This window comes from Malaclemys terrapin, chromosome 5 (genome assembly GCF_027887155.1).
Source record: "Malaclemys terrapin pileata isolate rMalTer1 chromosome 5, rMalTer1.hap1, whole genome shotgun sequence".
Lineage (NCBI taxonomy): Eukaryota > Metazoa > Chordata > Testudines > Emydidae > Malaclemys > Malaclemys terrapin.
The window spans coordinates 134,377,019-134,391,586 of record NC_071509.1 but is presented as its reverse complement, the minus strand read 5'-3'; the positions used below and the strand labels follow the sequence as shown (position 1 = coordinate 134,391,586).

Sequence of the window (14,568 nt, the reverse complement as noted above, 5' to 3'; positions counted from 1 at the left end):
AAGAGACTCTTGAGTTGCACGATTCAAGACTGCAAACACATGGGCACAGTATTCTGCTTCTGACCTTATCAAAATGATTTGCAACTCTGAAAGCAAGTTATTGTGTTATGACAACATATTATGTGATAGTGACTTTGTGCCAGATCATGTTGAGAGTTGCTCTAAAAAAGGAAGACCTTGTTTCCATTGATTGAAGACAAATTTGATGAACAAACAATGAGGAGATTATGGTTCAGCCCTAGTGTAAGACTGGAAGAAATATAGGGGGGGAAAAACAACTCCTGAAGTGGCAAGAGAGTGGCCCATCACAGACAGCCGACAAGAATGTGTGAGCAAGAGCAGGGAGAAATCAGCACTGCGGAAATCAAGTTTCAGGTCCTGCAATGACCCAATCACTCCCAGTCTTTATTCAGGCCTAATCTGATGGCATCCAGTCCACAAATCAATTCCAGTTCTGCAGCTTCACGGCAGAGTCTGTCTTTGAAGTTCCTTCGTTGAAGAACTGCCGCTTTGAGGTCCATCACTGAGTGACCAGAGAGACCGAAGGGCTCTCCCACCGGTCTCTGAATGCCACGATTCCCGATAGCAGACCCATGTCCATCCATTCCTCTGCGCAGAGACTGTCCGGCCTGGCTAATGCACATGGCAGAGGGGCATCGCTGGCACATGATGGCACACACCACACCAGTAGACGCTCAGGTGAACGAGCCCCGGACGGCGTGGCCGATGTGGCCAGGTCCTACGATGGTGTCCCCCAAATAGACACATGGACAGAGTCAGCACCGGGATCTTGCCTCAGGTTGGGAGGGCTGTCCTGTCCCACAAGGTCTGTGAGAGTGAGGGATTGCTCCCCCCACTCCCCGGACAGGCCGCAAATCCCCGATGACGACAAAAAGAGAAATAGTTTTCCCACCTAATTCTCCACTACACTGATACTAAAAGTGGTGCTGGTAACATGGACCATCTTGCAAGAATGCACTCCTGCAGGTGCAAGATAAATAAGTGGCCAACGGTTCTTTTCGTCAACATGTTTGACGTTGCTGGCTTTGCAAATTTCATTGTTTGGATCAGCAACAATCCTGTTTGGCACCACACTTGACCAAGACAAAGAAAACGCCTTGTTCCTTATCAGTCTAGGAGAACAACTTGTAGGTGCACATATAAAGAGAAGAATCTTCTATAACCATCATCTCCCCATGCCCATCAAAGCAGCACTCTTGTCCCCTGGCTACCACTGAAAACCAGCCACCACTGGAGCACCTGGCAAACTCAACAGTGATGCTGCCATACTTGCCCAAGGACTGCTGACCAGAAGAACTGCAAACAACGTGGAGAACGCAGTGACTTTGTATGCACTGACCACTCCACATCAATGCTGATGGGTGAAATCTGCACATAGGCTTATGCTGAATGGGACTCCTGCTAGTTCTTTCAATTTGCTCGTTACATAAAGTGTTTTCACCTAAAACACTGAAGGATTGTTCTTGGTTTCTGAATGCATTCGGGGTAAAAATTTCCCCCATGACACCATCATTAATGTAACTTTTATCTCAACATTGGATGAAGTTTTAATAAAGATGGAAAGGAAGAGAAAGAAAGCCTGAAGGTAGCTTCCATCAGGATACTGGCCTCTCTTAATCCCGAGGGCCTTGGTACCAACGCAGTCCACCCCAGAGTCCACTGGGTCCCCAATGCAAGTCAGTCTCTTTCCCCTTCTTAGCCCAGGGGGTTCTTGTCCTACTTCTGAAAGGGCAGAGGCACTGCTGGCTGCCAGCCCTCTGTGTGGGTGCTGGGGAGCTCAACAGCCAGTTGCCCCCATCCCAGCGGAGTTCCCTCCTTTTAACTCCTCCTCCAGCCCTGGCTTGGTTTGCAGGTGTGGAGGGCTGGGACTTTCCAGCCCAAAGCAGCTCCTTAACCCCTCCCATGCTGGTGCAGGGTTTGATACCCCTTCACAGGGGTCAGTGCAGGTATGGAGGACATAGCTGAGACAAAATCAGTAGCTGCTCCTTCTTATGCAAAGTCTGAAAACCACGCATAGACGGCAGGGATGGGCAGCGGCTGGGACCTGCTCACAATTTGGCAGATTAGTTTCTTTTAGAACTCTTCCAACTAGAGTGAGGCTGAGTATCTCCCTATGGGACCGGGCTGGGTAGACGGAGGGGACTTGGGGTGAATAACAGTGAAGGGCATTGACTGGCAGCTGGACAGAGGGTAGGTGGGGAAAGGAATTGTTATAGAGCTGGCATGGAAATAGATTTCTCACTGCATGAAACTTAGCAAGATTTCAAACTTTCCCCCCTTTTGCATGGGGATGAAACAGAGACCTTTCGAGAGAGCCTGGACCCAGAGTGGCCAATAGCCCCTGGTCAGGGCGCTCCTCCGAGATGTGGTTCAAATACCTGCTCAGCCTGATTGGAAGCAGGGACTTGAATCTGGGTCACCCATATATTAGCTGAATAGCTTGACTACCAGGCTATACAAGGGTGAGCTTCTTGACCTCTCCTACTGGAGCTGTTATACAACATGGTATCAATATTTCATATTCATTGGGCAGAGCGAGACTCTACAAGCTGATGGTCAGGCCGCTCATCTGGAATGTGAGAAACAGGGAATTGACTCTTGGTCTACCACACGAGTGCCCTAACCATCAGCCTATGGAGCCAATCACTATCTTGCTTTCTCTGGCCCAATGACAATTTAATTATTCCTACGGAGTGGAACATCTCCAGCAGGAGAGATGGAGAGACCTGCCCCAAAATGGCCAACAGCCTGGAGGCCAGCTCACTCACCTGGCATGAGGGAGAATGGCAGAGCGGGGACTTACCCTGGATCGCCTACATCCCAGATGAATGCCCACTGGGTTACTGGCCACTCTGGGGGCTCTTTCACATTCTAACCAGAAATTCCATCTTGGACCTGAGAAACTTTCCGGACCAACGTTTTGCAAACCCCAGTACATTCCTGCTAAAAGTTTTAGTTTCAACAAATTGGCATCTCTGACTAAAAAACATTCTGACAAAAAAATTCCCGGCCAGTTCTGGTTGTTACGTCCAACGTTCTACTGGGGCTTTGACAACTTGCTTGATAGCTCTCGGTCTGTCTTGTCTTTTAAACTACGGACTTTGGGGGCGGGGCTTGTTCTGTTCTGTCCAGAGCCAGCACAATGGGGCCACCACCTTGACTGGGACCACAGGGGCTACCGCAATACAAGGAAATCATCATGGATTTTACAGGGAAGGTGCTCAGAGGCCATGGTGATGGGCCACAGGATAAACCCTGCCCTAGATGCTTTTAGCCCATATGTTTCTGTGCTCCATATTATGTCACAGACTCATAGACTTTAAGGTCAGAAGGGACCATTATGATCTTCTGGTCTGACCTGCACAACGTAGGCCACAGAATCTCACCCACCCACTCCTGTAACAAACCCCTAACCTATGTCTGAGCGACTGAAGTCCTCAACTTGTGGTTTAAAGACTTGAAGGTGCAGAGAATCTTCCAGCAAGTGACCCTTGCCCCACGCTGCAGAGGAAGGCAAAAAAAACCCCCCGGGGCTCTGCCAATCTGCCCTGGAGGAAAATTCCTTCCTGACCCCAAATATGGCAATCAGCTAAACCCTGAGCATGTGGGAAAGACTCACCAGCCAGACACCCAGGAAAGAATTCTCTGTAGTAACTCTGATCCCACCCAATCTAATATCCCATCACACGCCATTGGGCATATTTACAACTAATAGTCAAAGATCAATTAATTGCCAAAATTAGGCTATCCCATCATACCATCCCCTCCATAAACTTATCAAGCTTAGTCTTGAAGCTAGATATGTCTTTTGCCTCCACTGCTCCACTTGGAAGGCTATTCCAGAACTTCACTCCTCTAATGGTTAGAAACCTTCATCTAATTTCAAGTCTAAGCTTCCTGGTGGCCAGTTTATATCCATTTGTTCTTGTGTCCACATTGGCACTGAGCTTAAATAATTCCTCTCCCTCCCTGGTATTTATCCCTCTGATATATTTATAAAGAGCAATCACATCTCCCCTCAGCCTTCTTTTGGTTAGGCTAAAAAAGCCAAGCTCTTTGAGTCTCCTTTCGTAAGACAGGTTTTCCATTTGTTGTCTCTTTCATCAACAGAAGTTGACCAATAAAAGATCAACTGTAACAACGTGGCATGCACCTCTCACAAGCTCCCCTTCTGGTCGGGTGTATTTGCAGTCTTTAAACAGTCCCAGGCCTGGCATCGGGTCGGGTCATACCTCCAGGGCTTCCTCCCTGGAGGCAATGGTTTTTGCCTCTTTGGAACCTTCTGACCCCAGCTGGGCCATTGAGTAGTTCAGATCCCCTTCTGGGAGGTTTATCATTATCTAATTGTGGGCCACTTCTCCAGTGGCCTACAGGGGGACCCAGGCCTGCCCTCTACTCCAGGTCCCAGCCCAGGGACCCTAAGAATAGCAGCCACCATTGTGAACCTATACAAAAAATACTTTCAGATCCCTGGGCCACTTCCCCTCAGCCCCAGTTTTCACCAATGCTTCACCCTGACCTCAGGGCAAAGGTACTTTCAGGCCCAGCAGCCAGCCAGGAGCTTGGTCTCGGTCCCCCAGTCCCTGCCAGCACCAAGCTGTCTGTGATGCTGCAGTTTCCTTTGGCCAGCCAGGAGCACCATGTGTACTCCTCTGGCTCCAGCAAGGAACTGAGTATGGTCTGCACTGCAGCTCCTTTTAATATTGCCCTCCTGGGCCCTGATTGGCTGCCCTCTGCAGCCACTCTAGGCTGCTTAGAGGACTCCTTTACTGCTCCTTTCCTGGGACTGGTGTGGGTTAGGATTCTGAGGCTTTCAGCAGAGAGCCTCTGGGCCTAGTGCACCCCATAACCCTCACCCACCTTGTCTCCTTAATATTATCTAACTACTTTCAGTTTGACCTCCCTGGACCTGCTTAAACAATTCCTCGCCCACTGGTGTTTACACTTTACAAGTATGAGTACAAACTATACAAAGTTAGCTTTTATCTTTTCTTTTAATCAGTCTCTCTAGACCCTTAGTCATTTATTTACTGCCTGAATTCATTCCTGCTTCCTGGCATATTTAGTATCCCGATACCTAGCAGCAAATATAGTAGAGAAATCTTACACCCTTAGCTTGCCTTTATGTTAGTACAGTATGGTGAGCTCCAAACACCACTAGACCATGCTACACCACATGCATTACGAGTTCAAATACATGTTGCCCACTTCTACCTCAGGCCAAGATAAAAAAAAACCCAGAAATCTAAAGTGAGCCAGATTTTCAAAAGTTCTGAGCAGTGTCCAGCAATGTCAATAGAAGGTGCTGGACGCTCAGCACGTCTGAAAATCAGGTTCCTTCGTTAGATGCCTGAACATTGATTTAGGAGCCCGACCTTTGAAACTCTTGGCCATGCTGTGCTTCGTCTGAAAAGCAGAGGATGAACTCTTGGTTTAAGGGTAAAGTAGAGTCTGGTTTGAACTAGGCATCTCTGCCACTAACTACCCCATAATAGTGGCTCCAAAGAGCACAGTATCTGAGCGCATCATAGACATTCATGGATTTAGGCTCTCAACACCCCTGTGACATACGGAGGGAATGATACCCCCATTTTACAGATGGGGAAATGAGGCTGATTGTCAGATGTGCTGAGCATCCCCAACTCAAGTCAATGGGATCTGCAGCTCCACAGAACATCAGGCCCCAACGACTGGTCCAATGGCACACAGAGAGTGCATGGCAAGACCTCGAACTGAACCCAGATCTCCTGAGCCCCATCCCATAAGCCCACCTTTGGCCAATTGGTAGTTGTCTAATGGGTGTGTTAACTAAGACCAAATCTATTCCTGAGTCCTGGCTCACACCTTGAGACACCTCTCTCCATTCTATACTCAGCCATTCATCATCACTCTGTATTACTCACATCGCTTGCACCCCCTTTTGACACTAGCTATATAACGACATGGCCATGTTAGTGGAGAAGTGTGTCAGATACAACAATACGCTCCTCTGAGCGTTCCTGCAGAGCAGACAAACAGTACCTTGAAGGGTCTGAAGAGCAGGTAGAGCTCCCGCGGTTTGATGTCCAGGGGAAGGCCACTCACAAAGAGAGTCCGGACCTAGAAATCAACAAAGACAAACATGCAGTTGAGATACGCATCCAAAATCTACTGCAGGCTTTGAAATTATCCAGACAATCCATATGAGGAACCTAATTAAAGCTCGCTTCAGGTGTAAACACAGATGCCTCCTACAGCCTGGTGGGAAAGGAGAGAGATGCACTAGTAAAGATTCTTTTGACCTTTTCCTGAAGAGTTTTAACACACAGTTTGGAGGAGCTCTGAAATTTGACAGGGGGCTGTTCCTTGGGTCATGAAGGTGCTTTTTGCTGGCCTCGGGTGGCTGACAATGGCCATTGCCGGTCTGAGGTTCACACGGTATAGCTTGTTTTTGGCAGCACATGAAAATCCCTCAGCATTACGAAGACTCCTGGCTGGCGACTCCATACTTAGGGCTGAGTTCTAAATTGGGCTTGAAATGGGTCATGAATTCCTGGTTTCCCCTAAAAGTAGATGGCCAATTGGCATTAAATTCCGCACCAGATTCATTTTTATGGTCCTTTGATTTTCTATACAGTTTGTTTGGTTCTTCCATCTAGATTTTAACGGGAAATCTTTGAGCAGCACAGCTACATTGTTTCTCCACACAGCACTTTGAAAATAGGTGGGTCCCGAGTCGATCTTGTGCAACAGCTATTTAAAAAACAGAATTTGGGCTGATGGTCACTTTTAACTATTATTCATGCTAGGACTGAACATGTATGTACTGTGCACCTAACCCTGATTGAGCACAGCTGGGCACACAGAAACTTGATTGACTGCCTGGGGCCAGGCGCATGCAAAACCTTCTCCATCAGGAGATAGACTTTTCTTTCAGACTTTATCCTACAATGGAGAGGTTTTCATCTGCAGCTGCTGGTGGATAAAATCTTCTCCACCAGCAGCTGCACTTCTCTCCCACTCCCCTAGAGGTGTAGCCCCCTCCTATCCAACCCCAATTCAAGCATTAAAAAAACCTAGAAAGTTAATACACAAAAATCTGCACCCTTAACTCTGCCCGTAGAGATGCCAGCCTTCGATCAGATCTCTTCACTGCCATTCTGTAACACCCCTTTGCCAGGCTACCATCTCCAAGCAGAACCAGCTACTACACCAACCACCCACAACTCTGTAATGTAATCTGGGGAAGGGGTGTGCATGATGAATGGACAACGGGAGACAGAGTCATGGCTACAGGGCGTCTGTGGTGGGGGGTATTTGTGGTCATGGTAAGATGTGTGTTTGTATTATTATGTTTATTATCTGTATTACAGTAGAGAGTCTGTACTGTTGGATGGCTTAAATCTCCATTTCCTTGCTTTTGTGTATTTCACAATTTGTGTATTTTGTGTATTTGCTGGGTGTGTAATCTCTCTAACTGGCTCACGATGGCATTTCCCGTGTATTCATCCCATCAGCACAGCCCAGGCATGGCCCCGTTTAGCATTCCACACACAGCGGGCAGCTGTTAGCCGGGACACAAACCTGGATCCTCCTCTTCCAAGGCAGCTGCTTGCCCCATCGCAGCGCTCACTGGCCACGGGGACGTACACTGTGCTGGGGACCAGCGGCCATATTCCCAAAGGAACTGAGGCCCCTCAGAATGTAGACAGCTGCTGAGTGGGACTTTCAATGGCACCTAAGCAGATTAAGGCCCCTAACTCACGGGCTTTTGGAAATCCTACTACACTCACTGCTGCTACTGATCCTGCTCCCTGCACAACTCTCAGTGCTGGGCAAGACCTCCTGGGCTACCCAATCTGGGACTAGAAACCCACTCGTTCATATGGCAGACCCAAGTCTCAGCCTTTTAACCACCCTGCACTCAGCAAGAGTGGAAAGTGTTCTCGCAGGGAACGTGGACGGGGGCTTGCCAAGCCCTAAGACTACACATGGGGTGTCTTCAAAGGCTCCGGTTCTCTTCCTCTGCTCCAGCGGCTTTCCCCTAGGGTGCGCAGCCACCACAGGGGTGAGGGCGGTATAAGAATCTCTATGGAATGGAATAAAACAGGGGTACACCCTGCCTGGGATCTGGCTCCACTTGGCCAGCTAAGAATGCCCCAGTATCTGGGAATTCTCAGTGGATGCGATGCTGACATAGCTGGCTCCTGTGCCAACTTCCCCCGCCGGTACCCAGCATAGGAGTGGAGCGCCCCTGCGTAACTCTAGTACAGTCCCTTGGGGGGCCACAGCTGGCTGCCACAAGCGAAAACAGCCTTTAGGCTGCTATAACTTATGCCAGGACCCTGCACCAAGCAACTCTTGGCATAGAAGAGAGTCTGGGCTATAGAATAATTCCTGAATGTGAACTGGAGCACACGGACAACAGCAAGATGAATGAAACGCTGTCATTCATAAGTAGGGCCCTACCTAATTCGTGGTCTAGTTTGGTCAATTTCACGGTCACAGGATTTTAAAAATTGTTCATTTCATGATTTCAGCTATTTAAATCTGAAATGTCAGGGTGTTGTAATTGTAGGGGTCCTGACCCAAAAAGCAGTTGTGGGGAGGTTGTGGTACTGCTACCCTTACTTCTGTGCTGCTGCTGGCGGGGCGCTGCCTTCAGAGCTGGGCATCTGGACAACAGCCACCGCTCTTGGGCCGCCCAGCTGTGAAGGCAGCGCAGAAGTAGCGGTGGCAATACCGTGACACACACCCTCCCCCCACAACTCCCTTTTGGGTCAGGACCCCCAATTTGAGAAACACTGGTCTCCCCCGTAAATCTGTATAGTATATGAGGAAAGCATACAAAAAACCAGATTTCACGGGGGGAGACCAGATTTCACGGTCTGTGATGCGTTTTTCATGGCCGTGAATTTGGTAGGACCCTATTCATAAGCTAGTTGCACCGTAGCTACTGTGATTCATTCGTTGAAAACTCTGTACTGCTAAAAATCATCTTCTGCAGAGGTGCTACTCTACAGAGTGCAGACTTTCAATTCAGGATAGATTCTTCCCACACCGCCTGCAAAACAAGATGTACCGGAGAATCTACAAGAAGAACCACTGTTTTGAAAACAATGTCCACTGGCTCTTTGAAGATTAGCCCCGAACAAGTTAATTTTAGTTCGCGTCCACACAGGGGAGATACAGCGCAGCACTTGGGTGCGCGCTGCTATTCACATCTCCAGAGTCCAAACTGCGAGGCAGTGTAGACATGCCCTGAGAAAGGCAAACCAAAACCACTTTGTGCTCCAAGAATGTGGAAGGGATCACGGTCAGTTTCAATGTTTTGAATGTGACTGATTTTAAAACCCCACTTCTCTGATAGAGCAGGACCCTTTAAATTGCACGTCCTGATTTACTACAATTTCCTTTTAAAAACATTGCCAGGATTTTTCTGCACCGCTGTTTATGTTTAGAAGGGTCTTTGGGGTGGGCCTGAGAGCAGGGACACAGCCTTAGCCAGGGTGCCCCATTGTAAAGATGAGGACAGCTCGAATGAATCTTGCTTCCAGAGTTCAGTATTCATTAGGAAATTAGAACCTACCCAATGAACCCATCGGAAGTCTTCAGCTCCCATCAACACAGCAAGTCGGACTGTGTTGGTGGATCATATTACTCTGAAATAATGCCCTGACAGTGTTCTGGCTAGATCACTTCTGTAGACAGGATCCCACCATGTTATAACCTCATAACCATCCTGTAGAGATTTAGGTGCCCGTGGTCTCCCTGGCAGTGAAATTGAGTAAATAAGCCCTGAAAGCCCCCTTTTTGTTCACACAATGGTATGTGATAATAGCCAAATCCTTTTCTTAGCCTGACTGACAGTTAGGGTATGTCTACACTTAAACCGCTGCAGCTGCACGCTGTAGCACTTCAGTCTAGGTTCTCCCATCGGCAGAGGTAATGCACCGCCCCGAAAGGATGGAAGAATTTCTCCATCGCCCTAGCACTGTCTACACCGGGAGTCAGGTTGGTGTAGCTACATCTCTCAGGGGTGTAGTACTTATGCAGATGTAAGTTCCCAGTGTAGACCAGCCATTGGCAAACGCAGTACAGTCCTTGTCCTTAATTCAAGGTACATCCTGACATTTAATCATGGAAAGATGCATTTTCAGCCACGTGTTTCTTTCCTCGCTGGGTGGGGAATCTCATCATAATCTGCTCCCTTGCTTAGGAGTCACTCGCATCTTCGTTGAAATCATATTTCAAATGTCTGCATGAAACACTCCTCTCTGAGGCTAGTTTGAAAGACATGAATCCTTGTTCAGAACACCCACGCTTCCCCAACCCTGAATTCGCTCACTCCCCCTGCAGCGCTCCACAGAGATTTGCTATCTGTGCCTTTCCTCCAGGCCAGGGACACTCAAAGACACACTCAAAGGATCGAAAAGCCAAGAGGGACAGTCAGAAGAGGGGGAATTGCACTTGAGATGCCCACCTTTTAAAGGGGAACCTTTGGTCCTTACATTCTGCTGGTCAAACAGGACAGGGCTATACTACGGGGGGGGAGGGATAGCTCAGTGGTTTGAGCATTGGCCTGCTAAACCCAGCGTTGTGAGTTCAATCCTTGAGGGGGCCACTTGGGGATCTGGGGCAAAATCAGTACTTGGTCCTGCTAGTGAAGGCAGGGGGCTGGACTCAATGACCTTCAAGGTCCCTTCCAGTTCTAGGAGATGGGATATCTCCATTAATTAATTAATTACAGCAGACTTCCCCGCCCGTCAGGGAGCACGTAGGCCACTGGCTCGGGGACAGATTGGGGCTTCTATTCTTAGGTCTCCCAGCTCAGCTCTATTGTAGTCAATGGGCCAGATCGCCAGCTGATGTAAATCAGTTGTAGCTCCACTGGAGTCAATAGGTCAAATCCACAAACTATGTCAATCAGCCGGAGCTCCACTAGGCTGATTTACTCCAGCTGATGTAAATCAGTTGTAGCTCCACTGGAGTCAATAGGTCAAATCCACAAACTATGTCAATCAGCCGGAGCTCCACTAGGCTGATTTACTCCAGCGGAGGGTCTGGCCCACGAGTCACAAGTCCATATACCAATCTGTGGGCTGTTACAATGTTGCTCCGAAGAGGTCTTTCAGTCCTTACTTCTCCTTGCCCATAGACCACGGCCCAAGCATCTGCCTAGAGACACACGTCTGCATTACCACTCAGCCCCTGGCATGTCAAGGTGGACGCTGGAACAGGAATGTGACAAACTCACCCAGATGTTTGCCAGCACTTAAAATAGCCCAGTGTTTACTTTCCACAGGGAGGCTGGCAGCCTTACAGAGAATAGTTTGAAGAGAGAGCCGGTGAGACTGGGTGGGGAGACTCCCCCAGAGGCCATGCTGCTGGGACTGGGGAGGAGTGTCAGAGGGTGACCGGCCTGGTGTAGGCTGGTCCTTGAAATGCACACGCATGCCACCAGTCTGTTGTCAGTTTCACCGGCTGCCCTGGGCAGAGGCTCCTTCATGCAGCAAGTCTGCAGGGGTCACAGACACAGGGGACCAAATGCATGTAACCAACAAGGATCCCCAGACATGCCCTGGAACAGGGAAGTTTCCAGTTTTCAGGGACACATGGCTGCTCTGCACAAGAGGACGATGGGAGCTCATCTCAGCTGGGTGACCCAGGGCAGCTTGCCAAAGAAAGGTCTATCCAGCCTGAAACGTACTGCAAACGTTTTTAGATCACTGTTATTGCCCGATGAAGGGGAGTTTCAGCACTGAGCCAAGCTGACCTCAACACAAGGAAACCGCGGCTCTCTCTGCAAGCGTATTCTGTGTGGAAACAAGATTCAGGCTTCTCCATTCATGTGCAGGCCAAATATCAGCAAACTCAGCCCCAAGTAAAAATCTTACTCCACCCCAGATGTGAATGCGAGGTGGACTGTCTGAGCAGTATCAGATCTATAAATTGAAGAGGGAACAGGAAATGATGAAGGAACATACAAGTTATCTAACCAAGACATGTGGCTTTTTAATCAATTTCCAACCAGGGGAATAGGAAGCATGTTCTGTTCTCTGCTACTGCCAGATATGAAAGGGCACAGCGGTGCCCATTCCTCATCGGCTTATCCAGCAATTTAGCTCCAGACCACTGTGAAATTGATTGGCCTCTCCCAGGCTTGTCCACCCAGTAAACACCCAATCCTGGTCAGTATTTCCTTGATGACTGAAACTCAGGGGTAAGGAACTGAAACCATCCCAGCCTCTCAAGCCTGTGTGTGTCAGTGTGCCCTGACAGACAATGTGAAAGACAGACAGGTAGAGAGGCTAGGGAGGGATCTCTTTCTCTCTCAGCACTGTGCCGTATTTAATGTGTTTATCCTCACATCCCGCGTCAGGCAGAGCAGACCTGTTATCCCTATGGCACAGATGGGATCTGAGGCACAGAGAGACGAAGTCCCGGATCCACAAAGGCCCCTAACTGTCACAGATTTCAGCGGAAGTCAGGCGCCTACAGACCTTAGCAGAGGTGGGCCAAGGAGACACAGGGAGTCAGCAGGGAGTGAAGGCTGCCTAGGGTGGAGGAAGGGAATGTCTGCTTTTAGCGAAACGCTCAGTCAGTCCAGCCCCCGGCCAAGCTCGTGTGCTCAGATGCCCATAAAACTGCCAAGTCAGGAAAATTTCTCTTCTTTACATTTGCTTCTTCCCAAGCAGATAACTGATATCTATCAAAATCTCTGGCTAGTTCTGGAGTGTGAGCATTCCTGGTTTGTGTGACAAATAACCCCTGGCTGACCTACAGGCAGACAGCTATTAAACGGTGACGGGTATCCTAGTCTGGCTACACAACACCATACAGCTCTTGTGTCAACGGTGGGGATAACGCCGGGGGTGGCTCATTTGCTATCTGTCGGCTATGACAAAGTGAGACATGACAGTGCACAATCCAGCTCTATTAGCCCTTCGAGGAAAGACCTGAGAGCCCAAAGCAAGTTCACTGGCTGTGGGGAAACCTGGAAGAGACAAGCCAGGCACTGGCCAGACGAGGGTGGCTGCTGCCCTCTGTGCCAACATAACAGACAGACCCAGGGAATCTTTCTGCCTCTGCTTTACGGCATTCTCCACTTTATAGTCCGTTAATGGGCTTTTATCGGAGTCATAAAACTGCTTTAATCGGGAAGCTTCATAAAAGTGCACACGCAAGGTGCCAGCAGCCAACTGAGGTTTTTTCTTCTCTCTCTCTCTCTATATATATATATTACTCATAGACTCATAGACTCATAGACTTTAAGGTCAGAAGGGACCATTATGATCATCTGGTCTGACCCCCTGCATGATGCAGGCCGCAAGACCCTTCCCTGGACTCTGCCATTGAAGTCCCCAATCCTGTGTTTTAGTGACTTCAATCGGCTGAGACCCTCCTGCTAGAGATCCCTGCCCCATGCTGCGGAGGAAGGCGAAAAACCTCCAGAGGCTCAGCCAATCTACCCTGGAGGAAAATTCCTTCCCGACCCCAAATATGGCGATCAGTAATACCCTGAGCATATAGGCAAGAGTCTCTAGCCTGACCCTTGTTGGCCATTATGCTATTCATGTACCATTGCTTGGTTTTCCTTGGCTACTATGTTTTACCATTAAACCATTCCCTCCATAAACTTATCCAACTTAATCTTAAAACCGGACAGGTCCGTCGCCCCCACCGTTTCCCTCGGAAGGCCGTTCCAATATTTCACCCCTCTGACGGTCAGAAACCTTCGTCTAATTTCAAGCCTGAACTTCCCCCCGGCCAGTTTATATCCATTCGTTCTCGTGTCCACATTAGTACTAAGCTGGAATAATTCCTCTCCCTCCCTTGTATTAATCCCTCTGATATATTTGAAGATAGCAATCATATCCCCCCTCAGCCTTCGCTTTGTCAGACTAAACAACCCAAGCTCCTCTAATCTCTTTTGGGGATGATTCGCAAAACCAGTTGCCCACATTTCTGTATAGATACCTAAATAATGTGGCCTCACTTTTCAAAGCTCTGAGCTCCCAGCGGCTCCAATGGGGTAAAATACAGGTTTCTGGCCCACAAATCGTTCTTGTGGCTCTTGTCAGAACCCTCTCCAAGTTTTCACCGTCTGTGTCAGAGGACAGACACCAGAGCTGGACCCGGACTCCAGTAATGGTCTAACCGACCGCTGTATGCTATGTAATGCCACCTCATTTCTTCTGCTTTTCCGTCAGTCATCTCCCTTCCAGCCATGCTGAGCTCCCACTGAAGCCAGTGGGAACTGCTGGTTGCTCAGTTCTTTTCACAGTCGGGCCACTGACTTCCAAGTTAGGCTCTTATTTTTGAACCTCTCGGCCTCCAGTTGCACAGTTTGAGCCAGGAAATGCCCAAGTTAAGGTTGCCCACACTGCTTCACACCCAAGACACTGACTTTGGGCTTGTCCACACGGAGACTTGGTGCACGGCAAGCCCAGGTGTGCATCTTCAGCACCTCCAGCCTGCCACGCACACCCTGTCCATGTGGAACCTGCTGCCACGTACTCACAGTTCCCTGGCGTGCACAGACCTACTGCTGCTTGGAATGCGAGT

General features: G+C 49.0%; 1 protein-coding gene across 3 annotated transcripts in view; it reads right to left on the bottom strand.

The window, feature by feature from the left end:
- RBPMS (RNA binding protein, mRNA processing factor) overlaps positions 1-14,568 on the bottom strand; it is a 130,073-nt gene that overhangs the window by 90,851 nt on the left and 24,654 nt on the right. For all 3 annotated transcript variants that reach the window (XM_054029885.1, XM_054029887.1, XM_054029886.1), the window contains exon 2: positions 6,043-6,120. In XM_054029885.1, coding sequence (XP_053885860.1) covers positions 6,043-6,120 — 78 coding nt within the window. The remainder of the gene's footprint in view (positions 1-6,042; positions 6,121-14,568) is intronic.